Consider the following 19721-nt stretch of genomic DNA (forward strand, 5'->3'; position numbering starts at 1 on the left):
TGAGACTGTCTTTGGTTCACTGCAGAAAATACTCAGCAGTGGAGTTGACTTATAAATTTGCACATGGTTTGCCTTAAAGCATATTAAAAACACCACATAGACATTAAAAAAAAAAAAAAAAAAAAAACACATTAAAAACATGATTTTCACCACAGGGTGACTTTAGCATATTTAGTTCCTTATCAAGGAAACAAAGCAAAATGTTAAAAAAAAAAAAAAAAAAAAAAAAAAAAAAAAAAAAAAGCTGGGTTTGGTTTGGTCATGAGAGAATATTTCATACTTGGTGATATTTTATGATAACTAAATTCAATCATACAAAAACAGCAAAAGGTTTTTGTCCCATCTAGTCTTTATTTATAAATTAGTTTGTGATTAAGAAGGTAAGTTTCACCATTACCGGTTTCTTTCCCCAAACTGTCCAAGCATTCCTTCATATTGAATGCATATGTTTATTTAATGGAGTTATTTAAAAACCTGTTCACTAATAACGGTTACACCCTCACAGTCTCTTTGTGGTAGATACAAAAGTTCAATGTAGGAATGTGGATTTGCTCTTTAAATATTTGAAATGCCCCATGTGGTGGCACTGTACAGTACACAGCGTTTAGTTGCTGTGAACGAGAGTGACGAACAGGAAGAGTGAACAGAGGGAGATTGCACCGGTGAGCACGGCCTTCACTAGGAGAGCCGTCCAGCTGCCCAGGAGGAAAACATGTACGAACAGTCTGGAGGAGAGACACAAATGTGGAAATAAACAGTCATGTGCAGTAAAACATCACAACAATGAAGACCATAGGCTGACATTACGCAAATTTGTTACATTGTTACGTAGGTTTGTACAGGAAGTAAAACTGGAATTGCTGACGACTCGTTTCAAGCAGTTCAGAATCTATTCTTTCTTTTGGGAGACAATAACTCCATTTATCAAGCACAGATCTTTGATACTTTGCAGATGTTTTACATTCAAAAACAGCTATAATACACACTACATTTAATATCTGAAAAATGTATTTTCCAAAAGATTATCTGAAAAAGCATAACGGGTACTTTAAATGTGTTTCCAGCTAAATTTTACTTGTTTGCAAGGACATAATGGCTATATTTGGAACAGCATATTAACTTATTGCTCTTATTATTTCTGCAGTCAATAGTATGCATACAAAGTGTACACATATTTCAGTAACACTTAACAATAAGGTTCATTAGTTAAACATTAGTTAATGTATTAACTAACATGAACTAACCATGAGCAATACATTTGTTACTGTATTTACTAATCTTCATTAACGTGCATTAACTAATGTTAACAAGATTTTAATAATGTATTAGTAAATGTTGAAATTAACATTAACAAAGATTAATAAATGCTGTATAAGTGCAGTTCATTATTAGTTTATGTTAACTGATGTAGTTAACTAATGTTAACTAATGAACCTTATTGTAAAGTGTTACCCATATTTCCATATGCATGAACTACCCGTATGACTTACTACACTGATACTGTATCCCAAATTGCAATTTACTCAACATTTTTGATGTCATAAACGCAATTAATTTTATATTTTCACACAAAACTGAATTAAAAATAACTGCAAATGCAAAATGCAAAATGAGAAGGTCATGTTACAATAATACAGCACACTGTTTTGCTGTATAATGTGTTCTGTTTCAGACATTACTTTTTAGAAAATAGTAGGCAGTATACATGGCATGCTGTGCAGCATTCAGTAAGTAGTAAGCAGTAAGCTAGCATTAAATTCAAACAGCCAGTAACTAAGCAGCGTTGGCAATTAAAATCAAACTTATGGCAACAGTGCCATCTAGAGGAAGGACAAACACGTGCATCACTCCTGTATTAAACAAGCTCTTTTTAACAAATTGTGATAAATTAACATTAAATACAAATAGCCACTAATTATTTATTAAACAATGTCAAATTGCTGACCTGACTCCACTATTAAATCACAGCTTTGATTTTTGTAGATTAATGTAGGTTTTAAATAGGGATAGACTAATAGAGAAATGCTATCCAACACCGAAAATTGCTGAAAATTATATATTGTGCATCCATACTTTATTGTAATTCTTTTCAGAAACCATAAATCCTGTTTACTGTGAGATGAGATAATAACATAGTTTTTATTAATATTTTGAATTAGATTTTATATTTATATTTTCCATTTTCACTTTAATTTCAGTTCAAGTTTGAGTAATTTTGTAGTGATTTTGTTACTTTTAATTATTTATTCATTTATTTTTTTAAACTATGTCTAAAAAGTTTTTATTCATTTTTAATCCAGTTTTAGTTATTTTAGTACATGAAGTTAAACTAAATGAAAATAAGAAATGTTGCCTTGGCAACTAGCTAAAATAAAATGTATATAAAATGCTAAAAAAGAAGTATGACTGTGATACTCACTCCATTAGAAAGCCCTTATAAACACACAATCCCAGTAGGATGGTGACAGGGAGACGGAAGCTTTTGGGAAGGTCGTATCGAGTGAACATCCATACTACTGCCGCCATGGCAATATAATGTACCTGATATGATTAAGAAAATAAGTTCAGGTATAGGATAAAGTAACAGCAGCGAGCAAAACTGACAAGAAATTGGGTCCCACTGACAAAAAAAAAAAGTCACATTTAATATCTTAATATTAGAAAAAAATTATTAGAGAGAAAAAAAAAAAAGAAAAAAAAAAGATAGTGATGCAAGCGAACACAGAAACTAAAGCACAAAGTAACCACATATCTTACCAGACTGATGTTGGAATCAAAGCTCATTTGGATGTATTTCCAGTCAAACTCAATGCCACGAGCTCCCACCCATAACGGTATACATCTGTTTAGAATGGCCAGACAAAAACAGTTCTTTACAGTACTGATCATTTCTATAACTTGGGACTCCAAGCTCATATATTATAACAAAATAAAAATGCACAACCAAACCATATACATTAATTTCTATTGGTTTGTGCCGGTGAAAATTTGTCATGATCAGGATGATCAGAATACCTTGACATGATGAGCTCCGCTGTGGCCCAGCCCATAGCTGCCACCATGATCTTATATTCACCCTTCCCAGCATTCCTAGACATAACCAGATGAAGACCTAGAAGATCGGCCATGTCCACTGTGGCCTTCATGAACTCCTGGGGTTAACAGGACAAAATGAATGAAGCTAAATAAGTCTGATTCATCACATGACTATATGATAAACATGGATTATTTGTACTGTCAACAGGGCTGAAACAAAAACATGCGAACAAACTGCGAGAGCAAAGCCTTAAAGGGATAGTTCACCATCATGCCATGCCCGATGCATAGGAGTTTCTTTCTTCAGATAAACACAAATGAATTTTCTGAGGAAAATATTCCATATATTGCAACTGAATGGCTGCCGCTTGGTTGACACTTAAAAAGAAAAAAAAGCACACACAGCGATTGTGATGTAATCCATATGACTCCAGTGGATGAATCAATGTCTTCTGGAGCGAAACGATAGGTGTGAGAAAATTAGTAATATTTTAAACTTTTTTAACTATAAATCATTGCTTCCCATTGCGAGCAACACAAGTGTCAGTACTGTGCTTACGTGTTATTTCTCACTCAAACTTCACGCGTCATAAAATCCCTCTCATGAAAGTAGACCCTCACATGACAGTAGACCTGAAGCAATGATTTATAGTTAAAAAAGTTAAAAATATGAGTCATTTTCTTAAACACCTATGAATTAACAACATTGATTCATCCACTGGGGTTACCATAGTGATTACCATCACTATCACTATGTGTGGTTTTTCAGGTGTCAACCGAGCAGCAGTCATTCAGTTGCATTGGAATATGGACTGACAGTGATTGATTATTTTCTTAAAAATCTTCCTTTGTGTTTATCTGAAGAAAGAAAGTCATATACATCGGGGATGGCATTTTGGATGAACTAACCCTTTAATTTGGCTAGTAATTTTGCAATTCAAAGTTCTCTAAATATACTGATATCTCAAAAAATGAATCATAAGAATAGGAAATTCAGCTTTGAGACTGCTCACCCCAACAAAATCATACACGCCAGCTCCTCCCTCCCAGGTGGGGAAAAATGTGGCAAGAAACAGCATCTGAAAGAGATATCACAGATTTACAGATAATCTCATAACCTCTAAACATCTTTGTGAGGACCAAAGGGCTCAATCACCTTGCACAGCTGCACGAAGAGGTATGTAGCACCTGCTTGGACACATCTCCAAAATGCATTATATTCCGATCTGACAAAAAAAACAAAGTGTGAAGATTAGAACAGTGTTAAAATTGTAATCATGATCATAATCTAGGGACGAAAAAATATAGTTTAAATACTTACAACCCACTGCATTTGTAAGTAATGAAATATGGGAAATAGGCCAAGGAAAAACAGTTTCCAAAATGAAAAAGCGTCATGGTAAAGATTTTCCTCCTCAGATCCTGTTTAAAAAAAACACTAGATTTATTCTGAATCAAGGCTAGATAAACATTTAGAAAGTGTTTCATAAGGTGAATATTTCAGTTATGACAAATTTATAATTTTATCTACATAAATTACAATATATTTGAAGTTATAGATATATTACAATAAATATATATGTTGATATTTAATGGTGTATTATTAAAACGTCAACTCCACATCTAATACATCGGCATCAGACAGACAGACATACAGCGTGCACATATCGTGAGAAAATACTCGATATATAATTAAAGTAAAAACTTATTATAAAAGTATTTGTTTCTAGAACCAATTTAATACTTCTGCTATCCATTAATTAAACGATTAAAAGATTTTCTTACCAACAAAAGCGCGATTTTAGAATGACAGACGTAGGGCACATAATCCTCCTGTGCATCACTGTTAAATGTCCGAGCGGAAGCGCCCTCTATCTTACTGTAGTTCCGCGTCTCATTCTACAGCAAATTAAACAAAATAGCAACTAGTGTGACACAGAACTATTAAAATGGTTGGGTTTCATACAATGTGCGTCCTAATATGCGTACTTCCTTACTATATATTGTGCAAAAAGCAGTATATTAGGATGTCTGAATTTGCAGCAGTCAACGAACATTGACGTTAGGTTCGTGAAACAATCTCGTTCACAAGAGAAAAAGGACCGAAATAATTACGAATTTGTAATGACTGAACACTATAAACGATGAAATAACTGAAACTCATAATTTATTTAGGCTATTATTATTATTATTTTTTTTTTTTTCAGTCATTCGCAAAAATTAGCTTTTTTTTTTAATTTGTGGAGGAATAAAAGGGAACGCGTTAGTGTCTGCCTATTTAATTTGATATGTATATAGTTTTTAGTCTTTACCCCATACCCCATGTTGTTTAGATACATTTGTTGCGTACAAGTAAATCTTGCAACACATGCACGCGCCCCCTGGAAGACGGTTTAGCATTTTTATTTTAAATCTTTAAAAAATGCGTATGTGTTTTATGTTTTGTATAATATTTGAAACATCAGGCTTTTATGCCTCATATAGCATGATATAGTGAGAATTAGTATCTCAGTTGTTAATCAGTTGTTATCAGGGGTGGAAATGGGTAACGCGGGGGGACGGCGACGGCGTTCCAGTTCAAATTGGTTCGATTTTTTTATAGAAATGAAGGGATTTCTGTATTTTTTCACTCAATATCCTACGAAAACGAAACCGATTCAGCGCAAAAACATAGCGCAATAAAATTGCATGATTAATCATAAAAAGATCGCAATGGATTCAAACACCCACGCGATCTTACTCGTTGCTCGAAGTAGGCCGGTACGCACCGGCACTTCTCTATTTTAATCTGTAGCGTACCCACGCTTTGTCTTGCGTACCGCCACTTCTCACATGTTGCCGGTACTCTAACCACCACACCGAAACATAGAATCAGGCTGTTAATTAATTGTATAAATCGCGCGTTCGGAGCTTTTATAAGCATGAGTGGCGCGCCGCGCGCGAATCACCGCAGGCGCGTTCACCAGTTAGTTTATACTTGCACCAAATTTTAGACACAGCTGACTGGGAGCAACCAACTTCTTTGGCCATACTCCGTGTTTAAATTCCTTGTTGAAGGAGTTTTATAATCCTTTCCATTCCTTCAACTGAGAACTCTCTTCTTGGGGCCATATTTCATTTCAATTAGCCAAGTCAAACAACCCATTAAGGTGCAAGCACTCCCTTTTAACTACTGACTAATTAGCATTTTTAGACTTCTCCCAGTATTTGTTTAAAATGGAAATTAACAGATGATTCCATATTTTTTTCCTCAACATTGAGCGATTCCATACTTTTTTCCTCTGCTTGCTCTGGAAAAAGACATGCCATTAATAATAATAACAAAAGTGGATTTGTTTGAGGTATGTTTCCTGAAGCCAGAATGTTAAGCTATTGAACAAAACCTTTTTTGTGTCATATCTGTGATTTGTTTATTTGCTACAAAGTAAGAAATCTGAGTGAACATCCTCTAAGTGTGGTGATTCTGTAATTTTTGCCAGGAGTTGTATAGTGCAATAAAATACAATGATTGAGATATTAACAAATAAACATTCCTCAAATTGTATCATATTTCACATGATTTTAACATAATTTTCCCCAAAAATGCTAAATGAATAATCAAGTAATGCTAAGTTGCTTCAGTCCGGTAAATGTTTATCTTGACATATTGCTAACAACATAAAAGTTATCGTTATGTTTAATTTGTACAAAACATTAAAAGATTTCACAGTAAAAAAGACGTGTACCACGTCCTGAAGGGGGACATTTTTAGAATTATACTAAAAGGCCTTTTACTTACTAAAAAGTATTAACCATCAATCAGATGACAGATGGCATAAAGAAGATTGTGTGCAGCAGGTTTTTTGAACATGTTGATCAATTAGAAGCCTTTGAAATGCATGTATCAATTATGATACAGTAAACTTTTACCATGATATAAATAAGTACACATTATGAGAGACAAAATGACTGGAACACATTTGTTTTCCAAACAGTTTAATTAGTTTCTTTTTAAACTGCATTACAGTAGCCTCATGTAACATTTTATCAGTTATTCTCTTTACATCAACACAACGTGATTACACCCAGAATGGCAACAACTACAGCAATGCCTGTGGAGTGACACTGACACAAATACTGTCAAAAGAAACTAACACGCACACACAGACATCTACAGAGACGAATGCGTCTCGTAGGTGGGAACAGGAATGCTAAGGCGTGTCACTATGGCTTCAGCTATGAAATAAGTGCGTTGAAAAGAAGGAATGGTTGGGCCTTTCTGCTGTTGCAAAACTTGGTGAGTTACTCTTTGGAGTGCATGTAGACTAACAGGTCAGCAACACGGTGGCTGTAGCCAAATTCATTGTCATACCTGTGAGAAAGAAAGATAAAGGAATATTAGAGCACTGCTTTTTCTGCTGACATGTTTTTGACTGGAATATGACATAGCTACGCCTAAGTTATAACTTAATAGAAATTGTTTTTCTGGCATTTGAGAATAAATTTACGTCTGTATTTACATACAGTATGTTCTCTGAAAGGACTTAAATAATAATAATATAGACCTAGCAGTCATTGTAGCGAAATACATTCAAAATGTTTAATGAAAAAATAAAATACAGTAAAAATATAGTCAAGACATGTTATTCACTAAGTAAACAGAATAAATAAAATGTAATTATTTTTATATTTAACATACATATACACCAAATAATGCATTATAAAAAAATGTATATAGTGCTAAAATCGGATGATTTATGCATTGGGGGACACTGAATCATTTTGAATCACTTTGAATCTTGAATCAATTAACTTAACAAGGCAGTTAGATTTGATTCACAGAAGTGAACTGTAATACCACTAAAGTTAAAAGTAGAGACACTATTAAAACAAAGACAAGGAAAATTTGTTAAACTAGTCAAATTATGTCGTCTTTAGGAATTTATATCATTTTACCAGCAAAAAACACTGTAAAACTATTGTGATTATTCAATATATACCTTAGTGCCAAACCCTAGCCGCATCTATTTTAAGCCATGTTGTTTTTGAGCTTACCAGGAGATAAGTTTGACAAAGTTGTCATTGAGGGAGATGCCGGCACCAGCATCAAAGATCGAAGAGTGAGTGTCACCAATGAAGTCAGCAGAAACAACCTAAAAGAAAACAAAAATTAAATGAACAAAACACTCATTTCTGTCCATTGTATGTGAACATACGCATGTAAGTTGTGGTATTGTAAAAGATTTTTACTGTTAACACTTACTGAATCCTCTGTGTATCCCAGGATTCCCTTCATTGGTCCATGAGCGGCCTTCTTGACAGACTCCTTGATGTCAGCGTAGCTGGCGGGCCTTGAGAGGCGGCAGGTGAGGTCAACAACGGACACGTCGGCGACTGGCACACGGAACGCCATACCGGTCAGCTTGCTACAAAACAGAGAGAGAAGGTAAACTTCTCCAATTGACATCAAAACCGATCAGCTGTCTTTTTTAAATCTCTCTTGTACTGACCCGTTAAGCTCAGGAATGACTTTGCCCACAGCCTTGGCAGCGCCAGTGGAAGCAGGGATGATGTTCTGGTGGGCACCACGTCCATCGCGCCAGGCCTTGGCAGAGGGGCCATCCACGGTCTTCTGTGTGGCGGTGTAGGCATGGACTGTGGTCTGTGGAGAGGTAAAGAAAAGAAACAATGAGAAAAGACACATACACTACCGTTCAAAAGTTTGGGCTCAATTTGGTGACAAATAAATGTGAATTTCTCAGTCCAGGTAACACAGAGAATGAGTAAATATTGTTAATTTACATATACTACTGACATTGTAACAATACAAAGCAGGTTGAAAATTGGCAAAGTTACACTTTAAGTTGAAATGTGAATTTCACACTTTATGTTGCCCATAAGCACTGTTGAGATGTCATGCTTTTTTGTTTCTTTTTAATCATTATTTCTAAGCAGCAGCAATATGAGATGTTAAATGTTTTTCATAGTTCAAATCAATGTGCCATAATAGATGCAAAATTGACCTAACTGTTCATGCAGCCCGTTTTTTCAATATATTTTCAAGTCACATGAAATAAAATGATTATAAATGATTTGTCTGTGCATATCAATATTTTTTTTTAAATTCATGTCCCCTCATAATATTTAATCAAAATAACTTCCTCTCCCTCTTGTAGTGACATCTCTTCTCTGATGATGTGTTTTTTTCTTGTTTAAGAAGCTATTTAACTCATATATACATCACAAAAGGGAAGAAAAGACTATTGCAACTTCCATTTTGTGTCAACTTTAAGTAGGACTTGCGTCACGCCAGGCATCGACTTACCATGAGGGCCTCCTCAATACCAAAGTTGTCATGAATAACTTTAGCCAGGGGAGCCAAGCAGTTAGTGGTGCAGGATGCATTGCTGTGATGTTTTCAACAAAAAAACACACTTGTTACTACGGTTATTTGCTAATGTTGCACCAAAACAGAAATGAGGTCAGTAACTTAAACATGCATGTATTAAATATTTCATTTGCATGCTGACATGCATTGTGCTTGGTTTGCTCACCTGACAATGGTCATACTGGATGGGTCATACTTGTCCTGGTTGACTCCCATCACAAACATGGGGGCATCAGGTGATGGGGCGGACACAACCACGCGCTTGGCGCCACCCTGGATGTGAGCCTATGGGGGACGAATTGTAGAAAATTTCAGTATTATAATAACATTTGATGCTATATATGTACATTCCAGATCGTGCAGAGGTGCAAACTTACTGAGGCCTTCTCAATGCTGAGGAAGACTCCGGTAGACTCGACTACATACAGGGCACCAGCATCGCCCCATGGGATCTCAGCAGGCTTCATGCTAAGTGCAAATAAGAGAGAGAATTAGCACAACACAACAGGCTATGTTTGAAATAGCATACTACCATGCTCCTTATTCTTTTTCTGCAGTATGGATACTATTTTTTTTCAGTACGAATAAAATAATCATATAGGTTCGCGAAACAGTAATGTGTCCCACAATGCACTACTTCTAGTGTGATAAATGAACCAGAAACAAAATCAACTTTGAGTTTTTAACATCTGTACTTGGTTCATTATTTGATTGGATGGCCAAACAATTTTGCTCAAAATTGGATTAAAAAAGCCAAAAAAAAAAACAAAAAAAAAATATATATAGAGTAAACAAAACAATAAAACTATATATATATATAGTATTTTTTTTAAATAGTACCCATGGTGCATCCCAATTTGTGTATTTATGCACTATTCTATGTCGTTTTTGTAGTATAAATAGTGCGATTAGTGTGTTTACACTGAAAATTCCATGAAAATACCCGGATGATGCAACCAAAAAAAACGAGGTGTGGAATGTTGGAAACTTCATGCACTCAACTGTCACAGCTTTAATTATGTAGCGGAGGGGGAGGGGCCATCAGACTCTGATGCTGAATGACAAAATAAACTCACAAAATTCAAACACCACGGTTGAGTACATAGTGTATAAGCGCATAGTGTATAATTTGGGATGCCAGTATGCAGTATATACTGTGCAGGATGATGTACATAGCCTAAATCTTCCTAATATGACAGTGTTTACTATGAATCGCAACATATTTTCTGTCTCTGTGTCAAGGTTGGAGTTATATCCTAACAGAGCGACGCTCCTGAAGGATGACTATGATATATAAGACCAATAAAACGTACCACTGGAACACAGAGATGGCTTGACCATCAACGATCAGTTTTCCATCCTCATGGTGAACTTCTCCCTTGTAACGTCCGTGAGTGGAGTCATACTTGAACATGTAGACCTGTAGGGCAAGATAAATTAATTTCCTTGACCTTTACAGTCATTCAAGACTACTGGATTAATGTTGTAGAGTAAGGACTCACAAAGAGCATTTGTATTTTTGAGCTAAGCATAACCTGAAATGTATATTCACTGCTATTTCTCTGCTATTTCATGTTTTTGCTACAATTCAACATCAAAACATCTTTAAAACATTCTGTTTTCGCCAGAAATTTCCTAGTTGTGTTAAAAAAACACTAGGCAATTACAAAAAATGGTGGGGAAACACTACCATTTAAACGTTTGGGGTCAGTACGATATCTTATCCTCACCAAGCCTGATCAAAAATGCATTAAAAAAATGTAATATGTGGGAAATTATTACAATTTAAAAGAACTGTTTTCTATTTTAATACATTTTAAAATGTAATTTATTCCTGTGATGCAAAGCTACATGTTCAGCATCATTACTCCAGTCTTCAGTGTCACATGATCCTTCAGAAATCATTCTAATATGCTGATTTGCTGCTCAAGAAACATTTCTGATTATTATCAATGTTGAAAACAGTTGTGCTACTTAATATTACTGTGGAAACCATGATATACTTTTTTCAGGATTCGTTGATGAACAGAAAATTCAAAAGAACAGCATATATTTGAAACAGAAATCTTTTGTAAAAGTCTGTCACTTTTGATCATCCTTGCTGAATAAAAGTATTAATTTCTTTTAAAAAAATCTTACAGACCCCAAACACCTGAATGGTAGTGTACATTGTAAACTGACATTTTCCATGTTTAACCGAATATACAAAAGGAAAAAAGCATTTTGGAACTTAATTTTGGGAATAATGGGAACTGACTGGATCATGCAACAATAAGATGCTGAAAAATCCTGTTAAATCCACTGCATGTTTGAAAGCGTCAGAAATCTCATACTAAACAACACTATATCCAGTGCAGGCCTATATGCCTATATTTTAGTTTAACATGGCTGATGCTTTACACATTGCCAATCATTTGTGCTTCAGTGAATCTCACCATGTACTGCAGGTCAATGAAGGGGTCGTTGATGGCGGTGACTTTAATTCCCTTCTGCAGGCAGGCCCTGAGGACCAGACGGCCAATGCGGCCAAATCTACACAAACAGAGAGCAGAATTAAGATGTTTCATAATCACACAATCTATCTTATATCTGTTATTTCTGAAAGATTCTTCTGCATCTGTCTGTCTGCAGAAAACACGATGGAACGTTCCTCTGAAGGACTGAGTGATTTATTCAAAGAAAGGGAATATCTACATGGTTTTATTTAAATATATCAACATATCATGTTTGTCAGTTGATATCTGACTGGTAAGACACATTCCCTGCATGACTACACAGCAGGAGTGTGTGTGTGTGTGTGGATGGAGGCTTAAGCTCATCCTGGGTAATCCTGTTCTTGTAATCATTCTGAATCAGGCCATTTGCTCTCTCTCTCTCTCTGTCTGTCTGTCTGTCTATCTGCACTTTACAATCTCTATTTATGAAATTATTAGCTCTGTTCCAAAACCTTGTGAGCTTCCTTGCAGTCTCTGACCTTAAAGCAGTGTCCCAAGTGAAATGCAAATGAGGTTCATAAAAGTTGTGAAAGTTGTTTTTTCATACAGTTGAAAAATTCTCAATAGTATAACTTTTATAAATACTTTTTGGAATTGAGAAAATTCCAAGTATATTTATTATAATGCAGTCTTTCTTACAATTTTGCATTTAGTGCTAAATATTTTGTCAAGCTAAATGTTTTTATCATATATTTAAGTCTTCAAATGTCATGACAGATAAGATTGGTTAACTTACCCATTGATTCCAACGCAAAGCTCAGACATTATTGCAAGAGTGTGGATGGTGGTCCTGAATCTGAGAAGACATAAACAAAGGAGGCTTTTAGAACACTTTAATGTATCTGTCAGATCAGTAGAATGTTATTTTTAAAGTTTATTTATGTATATTAGTGCTTAAAGTAGTAATATGTACTACTATGAATCTTTAGGGGTAAAAAAGCTACAAAGATGTCATTTTGAGGCTGTTGTCCCAGTGACAAGCTGTTTGCACATTGTCTCTTCATTTTAAGAGTGTACCGCCCACCCTTGCTAGCAGCTTAGTGGTCTGTCTAAACATGCTTGTGGGATTGAACTTCATGAACTTTCTCTAAGCCAGTGTGGTGTTCTGGATGGTGGGTGGAGGCTTGAACTGTTCTCTAGTTTTTATTGTTTTCGGGTCCATTAGCATGCTGTCTGGGAAATTTCCAAACCTCGGGCTCACCGGATCCACATACTTTATTAGCCTGGCGAAGCAGAAGGTCCATTGTGCTTTGACACGTCTTTTATTCTCCTCTTTCCATGCAGAAAAAGTCATGCACTCTACAATTTGTCCTTACACTTCCTCATATGCACACAGGAAGTTAAAAAAACTGCTGAAATATTGGCAGTGCGGTGGAAGGAAGAATGTACATGCATTGCCAAACAATCTTCACTGTGGGTTTCAAAATGCAGCAAGTTGTCACATGCCTGACATCATTTGCAGTTTTCTCTATTATCAAAGTGAAAAGCATGGCACGGTGTGTGAGGACGGGTCTTATGTAATCTGAGCCTGACAATTGGACCAGAGTCAAATATTTTTACATCATGCCATATATGAATAATGCCTGATATATAAAAAGGGAACAGAAGGATGTTTAACTGCAACAGGGAACGAATATATTTGCATATGATCATGTGACACTTTCATTTCAAATATGATGCAAAAGATAAAGTGAACAAATTTAAATGCAGATAAAAGTGTATGTGGCTTTCAGTTGATTTATTTGGGCTTTTTTCACACAAACCAGCAGTCTAAATCTGTTTGGACTTCAGAAATGTTTAGAATAAGTTGATTTCTGTGGTCACTGTTTTTACAGCTAGACATAAAGTAACATCCTAGTGACTTACTTTACTGGTGTATTTCAAACACTACAAGGCTGTATACAAAATAACTCAAAAGAAATGCATTAGGCATTACACTGTGTTTGACAATTTAAGATATAAACATATTTTAGCTAACAGAGTTATGTCAACTGGTTATGAGTACTCACAACAAAATATAGCTCTTTAAAAGCCCATAGATGTGGGTATAGTTGATGTAAAACATCTGATCTGTTAGGTTTTAGTGAGCTATGGTTTGTTTTGAGTCCACATGTTTATACTTTCATCAAGACAAGTATTGCACAACCATTCACACTGTCATTAATGAGACAAATTAACAGGTTTTCCATAGACACCACCATTGATTGGACCTCATCTGCCCTTCTGATTTCTGTCTCGGTGCACCATTGAAACGGCCGAAAATGACCCTCACGGTCTGCTTGAAAAGATGGTCTGGGATATGGTTCATATGAAACTGAATTGATATGAAATCAATCTGTCCTAAATTTCAAATATTGGAAAATTGGCATTTGGCAGAATAATGCAAATGCTGTTCTGTGCATGGAAAACTTTATTGCTAAATCCAAAGGGACAAATGTCCATGAGATTATGAGGTTATGAGCTGGAGATTGACACTACAGCAGCAGCCGTCTATTTTCCAGGTACCGAACGACCTATTTCCCAATGGCATTGGCGGTTTCCACAAATACTGAGAAAATCATCCTCAGGCTCAGAATACGCCAACCAATCAAAGCGACACCATGACCGGTCAACCTAAAATGACCACGAGTAGCTTTTCTGGACAATTGCCTATAACCATGGGAAATCTCACTCAGATGGATCAATCTCAGTTCAGTTAGTGTAAAACACCCTTTGAATTAGCGATCACCTGCTTTTTGATGTTTCTGTCTGTACAAGATGAGCACTGACCCTAAACTCAAATGTGAGCTAATGCACCAATGCAGCCAATGCTCCACTTCGCCAGACTGGATGAAATCAGGTCATTTATCTCAAAGAGCTCAAGGGCAATGTGAAATGAGACAAGGGTTGATGTCTATCTAGAAAACGGTGACTTATTTTGATACCAATGTCATTGTAAATGTCAGTCTTAAAAGCTTCATAAAATGTGTATTAAAGTCACATCTAGATTAGGTCTCTACTCCATCTACAGCAATAAAAATGGGAAAAGTACTAGCTACAATACAATTGCAATGTTTCATAATCAGGAAATGTACTTGATGTCAGTGATGGTGAAAGAATGAAGCTCGGTCTATCACAATGTGCATAAAGACAGAGCGTCCTTGCATCTGGCTGTGTGTAACTGAAGACATCCCTGTAATCTCCTAATCTGCCCGTGTGTGTGTGAACCATGTACTGCACCTGACCTGCCTGAGTAATCCTAATCCAAGTCCCCTATCCTATGTGGTCCTGTTAAGGACTCCCAGGATGCACTGCACATAAAACAACAGACCGACCAGCAGATCCAGCTTCGAGCTAAAATGGTGCATTTAGTATGCATGCAAGTGCTGCTGGTGCAGAAATTCATTATTTTTTTGCAAATGCTATCTGACAAAGCAGGCCTTTGCTTAGTTTAGAAATTAATCTTTTGGACCCGTGAATGGAGGTGAAGCAAAGAATCAATCAATAAATTAATCAAAATCAAACGATCTGATGAAATTGCAGAAGCTGATCGTATGACGTTGACAAGGTCATTCAGTGCAAGGAAAACAATGTGCATGTCGGCATCTTTGGTTTCCTTTCCTTATCTCTGACTTCTTTTCTTTGGATTATTGATTTTGGTGATTGGTTGTGATTCATTTGATTCACAGCAAATTGTGCCACTATACATTTTTGTAAATAGATGAGAATATCCATCTTTGTCTTCTTGGAAAACTTGAATGGCAAAAAGAACAGTGGAACAGAGTCAATGAGAACTGGTTTCCTGCCAAAAGCCTGCTGCCTCTAATTAGACCTGGATCAAATGACACACACACACACACCTCTGAACTGACCCTAAATTCAATTCCCCCACTGTTCTCTCAGTCTAACCAACGCTGTCACATGCATATCATGTGTAACCATTAAATGCTAATTTTCAAATAATAATATTAATTCTGGCTCCATAATCTGATTGGATAAATACCCTATATGCACACCTGTGATCACACATCAACAGATCACAACACTCAAGTAAATATCCCATTCATTTTCAACACCGATAAATGTATAAATCTATTAGGCCCTGTCCCAAATGACACCCTAAACCCTCACAGTCTTCCTCTGAGTCTGCACTTTCGTGACGTAATGCCGCTTTGACTGCCATGTAGAAGTGCTCTGCGTATCTTGCAGGCTAGCGGGCTAAGCAGAAGTGCGCATCGAGGGCGCATAGCGGCCTTCTGAAAGATAAAATGACAAATGGGACACCCTACGGTCTTGTAACAGACACGTGCACACAGCGACAATTCTAAGTCCACAAGACCGAAAGTGCACATGAAGTGTGCCATTTGGGACAGGGCCTTAGACAAAACTTCTATAAGCTCCGAGGTAAAAGTTAAAAGTCAGCATGAAATGGAAATGTATCTTTTCTATTTCATAAATGCATGTTATTTATCTTAATACGATTTGATTTATCCATGCGTGTTTAAATTTTACTTTTTTTTTTTACCTTGACCAAAATGTCTCGATATGCCGGCGAAAAGCATTCTTTCTGGTGACATATGTCGGACTTCTCCAATCATTTAGTGAACTTAAACCCCGCCCCTTTCTTTCAATCGACTGCAAACCGATCTGCCTCCAACCAATCAACAACCATTCAATGGATTGAACCAAATCCCCAACCTACATTTTTTTCTTTTTCGATAATCCGTTTCACTCAGATGTTTTGTCACAATAAAGAAGAAAAGATCTGTCCCCCTACTTCTGTAAGATTACGACTTTAAGCAAAGCCATTTGCTTTTGTAGGACCCATAAATCATTGACAATTTGTTTTAAAAATTTGTTTAATTACTGAATTCTTGGTGAAAAACTACACTACCTATAATGCTCATGCTCAAGGCCTACAATCAAACTACATTATTTGGCTAAATAATTGTTTATAGTGATTGTTATTATTAATGTATTTTTTTATTTATAGGTGTCTTATATCATGTTATTTCAGTCTCTCTATTCATTTTGCTCTATTTGGCAGGATTGCGCACTCTCCCCATGCAGTAGGAAGCAAGTCTTGACTAACCACAATGCCACGCCTTCTCTCTTAGAGACGAGAAGACAGAATTTGCTCTGACCCAGCAAGCGGCCATTTCCTCTGACCAAAAACACTCTGAGTGACAGAACAAGGACACAAGGACGGGTGTAACCAGGACAGTTTTCCTGGGACACGCGTCGCACACAGCCATTTAAGTGGAAAATTCTAATGCTGTGTGGCATATACTGAAACAGGAACTTCAAAATGTCACTTCAGGAAAAAATAGCAAGCAACTGATGACAAAAAAGGCTTTTGGACCCTCTTTATTATTACAATGATCAATATTAAGATATTGAGTAGAGAAGTATCCTGGTGGTGTGCCTATAAGGCATCCTGAGGAAGTGCTGTGTCATTCCAGCCAGACAACAGCAGCAGAGGAAAACATGTTTTTAGAGGACAGATAGGCACTTTAGCTAGTTTAGCACATAAATATCTAACATTGGGGCCATTATTTGTGTGCCAACGGTCACATTTGGCTTTAGTAGCAGTGCAATAGGTATGATGTAAGAACATTAAATTATCCCACACTGCAACCCACTGTTCCCCTTCTTGGCTCTGTTTTAGGATATGTTTGAGAAGGGAATGGTATTTTTACTGTAAACTTTATTCCTCCAAAGGTGCTAATTAAGAGCCTGTAAAACCCCAGAGGAAAAAAAAAAAAAAAAAAATCAACCAATGCACAGACTCCATGACTGTACTGTAGCTCATTTCTGTAACATTAAACATGCAGTTTGCATGCAATTTTTAAAACTATTTTAGACTATTCACTATATTACAATGCACAAACCAAGATTTTATTTTGAAATCACTGTCATTGTACATTAGTCTAAGCTGCGTGCCATCTGGACACTTTTGATGAGGCGGGCACAAGTGTCAAACCAGTGAACATCACATGCCACTTGTGATGTCATGATAAATAAATCAGTGCAATGGGCCATCAAATGCCTGATTAAATTTCTACTGGCTTCTTTTTCAACTAACTCCATAGTATGAACACTCGAATTTGCCTGGTATAAGATAACATCCACTATATGTGACACTTAAATTGCCAGCTGAAGGCCCTTCTTGTTGCCAGTGGCAACTGCAGAGTCAGACTGCAGAAGGTCAATGAAGAGGGAAGGAGATGCCGCATGCATATCACTTGCTCGCATACACATTTCATCCTACAGTCTTTGAAATACACTTAAGCATTATGGGTGATTTATGGTAAATTATCACATCATAATTTAATAATAATGCATACCCTGCTAAAACACACATCTTAAACCAGTCTAAACCTGATCAGGTGGGTCCATAATTGGTTGGTTTAACAGCTGGGAAACCACCTTAAACCAGCTAAAACTAGCAGACCACCTTAGGCTGATTTAATGTGTTTTATTATTCAGAGTATGTGCAGGAAATTACTGTAAAAGTCAATACTGAAGTTCAGTATTGCTCATGATAGGTTTTCAGATCTGAGTCATGTTCTCCACTGCAGCATCGAAACACGACTCCAGTCACGTACATGAGGGAGAAAATCTCCCATGATGCTCTCCGTGTAACATGTGTCCTGTCCAAATGTACATTAAAATACAGGTAGAAACTCTGGCATATTCGTTATCTCGTATAAAGCATTAAAACGCCACTGTTATGAGAAAGACACGTTGATTAATCGCAAGGCATTATATCATATTTGACCTTGACGGCTCATGTGACCTTCACGATGCGAGTGATGTCCTTTGGGTCGTCATAAAATTTCTGTTTATCTGCTTTTATATGCATTAGAGCGCAAACTGTTACTTTTATGTTAAAAAGGGGGGAGTGCGTTTTCATCTTCGTTCATTATTTGTCAATATCAATATGTCGAATAAATATAACAACCTCTTGACTCAAATAAGATCTCCTAAACTGCGTTTAAACGACACACAGTCGCTTTTCGATAAGTTATTTTAAAAAAAAAAAGAATTAAATTTTAATTCCTTCCCCCTTCCGCAGCATCTTTAGCAGATGGTACATTCTAGAAAGATACGACGCAATGAAATCATCGCGAGCGGCCCGCAAGGCACGTCACGCTGCTTCATTCTTCGACCTTTTTTTTTCCCCCTATAAGATACTAAAATGTCGTAATAGTTAGATTTATTTTTTGTATTTTGTTATAAAACACTGGAATATTTTGATAAAGTCGGATTAAATGTATGAATGAACCACGCCTCCCCATATTCGTGCATCACGCAGAAACTGAAAGATTATATAACCGCTTCCTTACAAGCCCAAACGCAGCAAACAACATCCTGCAAAGCTAAAGGTCATCTTGAAAAAGTTTAATAAGTGTAAGACATTTTATAGTCAAATAATTCGACACAATAATGATGTAGGCCTATCAGGAAGAACTCACCTCTTTCAGTGATGATGCTGCGGCTTCTGCTCAGTTTCCGCGTAATGCCGCACCATTTTATACCGGACACGTGCCACCGGGGCTGGTCGCCCTGGCAACCTGACGTCACGCCGTGTTCGTAGGATAATTTTAAAGAAGCGTACACGAGCTATCTATCACGAATGCTATGGAAACTAATGGGAGACTGGGTAAGACGATGCTATACAAGGACATAGAGGGGATATTTATAACATGCCTTAAACAAGCGCAGTTCGGTGATGTATAGATCTGCTAGACTTCCCAAATGTAATATTAAACTGTAAAAAAGCACATGCTCCGTGCAGAATTATCTCATCATGTTACCTTTCACAAGATAACCTGAACCAT

The 19721-nt window shown here is 36.5% G+C and overlaps 2 protein-coding genes across 3 annotated transcripts; both read right to left on the bottom strand.

The window, feature by feature from the left end:
• Nucleotides 1–331: 331 nt before the first annotated feature.
• tmem147 (transmembrane protein 147) lies at nucleotides 332–4935 on the bottom strand. Of its 2 annotated transcripts, XM_051865093.1 has the most exons (8): nucleotides 4822–4935; nucleotides 4358–4458; nucleotides 4193–4262; nucleotides 4050–4115; nucleotides 3016–3152; nucleotides 2758–2842; nucleotides 2420–2541; nucleotides 332–725 (listed from the first exon to the last, which is right to left on the bottom strand). In XM_051865093.1, the coding sequence occupies exons 2-8, from the start codon at nucleotides 4432–4434 to the stop codon at nucleotides 605–607; spliced, it is 678 nt and encodes a 225-aa protein (XP_051721053.1). In that variant the 5' UTR covers nucleotides 4435–4458; nucleotides 4822–4935; the 3' UTR covers nucleotides 332–604. The 2 variants fall into 2 exon arrangements, with proteins under 2 accessions (XP_051721053.1, XP_051721054.1); XM_051865094.1 differs by lacking the exons at nucleotides 4193–4262; nucleotides 4358–4458; nucleotides 4822–4935 and having other exon boundaries at nucleotides 4050–4135.
• A 2059-nt stretch (nucleotides 4936–6994) lies between these two features.
• Nucleotides 6995–19476, bottom strand: gapdhs (glyceraldehyde-3-phosphate dehydrogenase, spermatogenic). The gene is made up of 11 exons (XM_051865092.1): nucleotides 19356–19476; nucleotides 12635–12694; nucleotides 11839–11935; nucleotides 10717–10823; nucleotides 9781–9871; nucleotides 9570–9688; nucleotides 9341–9422; nucleotides 8526–8677; nucleotides 8279–8441; nucleotides 8071–8168; nucleotides 6995–7387 (listed from the first exon to the last, which is right to left on the bottom strand). Exons 2-11 carry the CDS (start codon nucleotides 12661–12663, stop codon nucleotides 7318–7320), a joined length of 1008 nt encoding a protein of 335 aa, XP_051721052.1. The 5' UTR covers nucleotides 12664–12694; nucleotides 19356–19476; the 3' UTR covers nucleotides 6995–7317.
• Nucleotides 19477–19721: the final 245 nt, after the last annotated feature.

Source organism: Ctenopharyngodon idella, chromosome 16 (genome assembly GCF_019924925.1).
Source record: "Ctenopharyngodon idella isolate HZGC_01 chromosome 16, HZGC01, whole genome shotgun sequence".
In the NCBI taxonomy this organism is placed as follows: Eukaryota; Metazoa; Chordata; class Actinopteri; order Cypriniformes; family Xenocyprididae; genus Ctenopharyngodon; species Ctenopharyngodon idella.

Excerpts from the sequence above, each read along its gene's own strand:
- tmem147 (XM_051865093.1), bottom strand. The coding sequence starts at position 4,434 with ATGACGCTTTTTCATTTTGGAAACTGTTTTTCCTTGGCCTATTTCCCA. Across the intron at positions 2,542-2,757 it reads TTGATTCCAACATCAGTCTG|GTACATTATATTGCCATGGC; the intron begins GTAAGATATGTG and ends TAATCATATCAG. Across the intron at positions 726-2,419 it reads TATAAGGGCTTTCTAATGGA|ACTGTTCGTACATGTTTTCC; the intron begins GTGAGTATCACA and ends TCTCTCCTCCAG.
- gapdhs (XM_051865092.1), bottom strand. The coding sequence starts at position 12,663 with ATGTCTGAGCTTTGCGTTGGAATCAATGG. Across the intron at positions 9,689-9,780 it reads TCAGCATTGAGAAGGCCTCA|GCTCACATCCAGGGTGGCGC; the intron begins GTAAGTTTGCAC and ends CGTCCCCCATAG. Across the intron at positions 8,169-8,278 it reads TGGGATACACAGAGGATTCA|GTTGTTTCTGCTGACTTCAT; the intron begins GTAAGTGTTAAC and ends GTTTTCTTTTAG.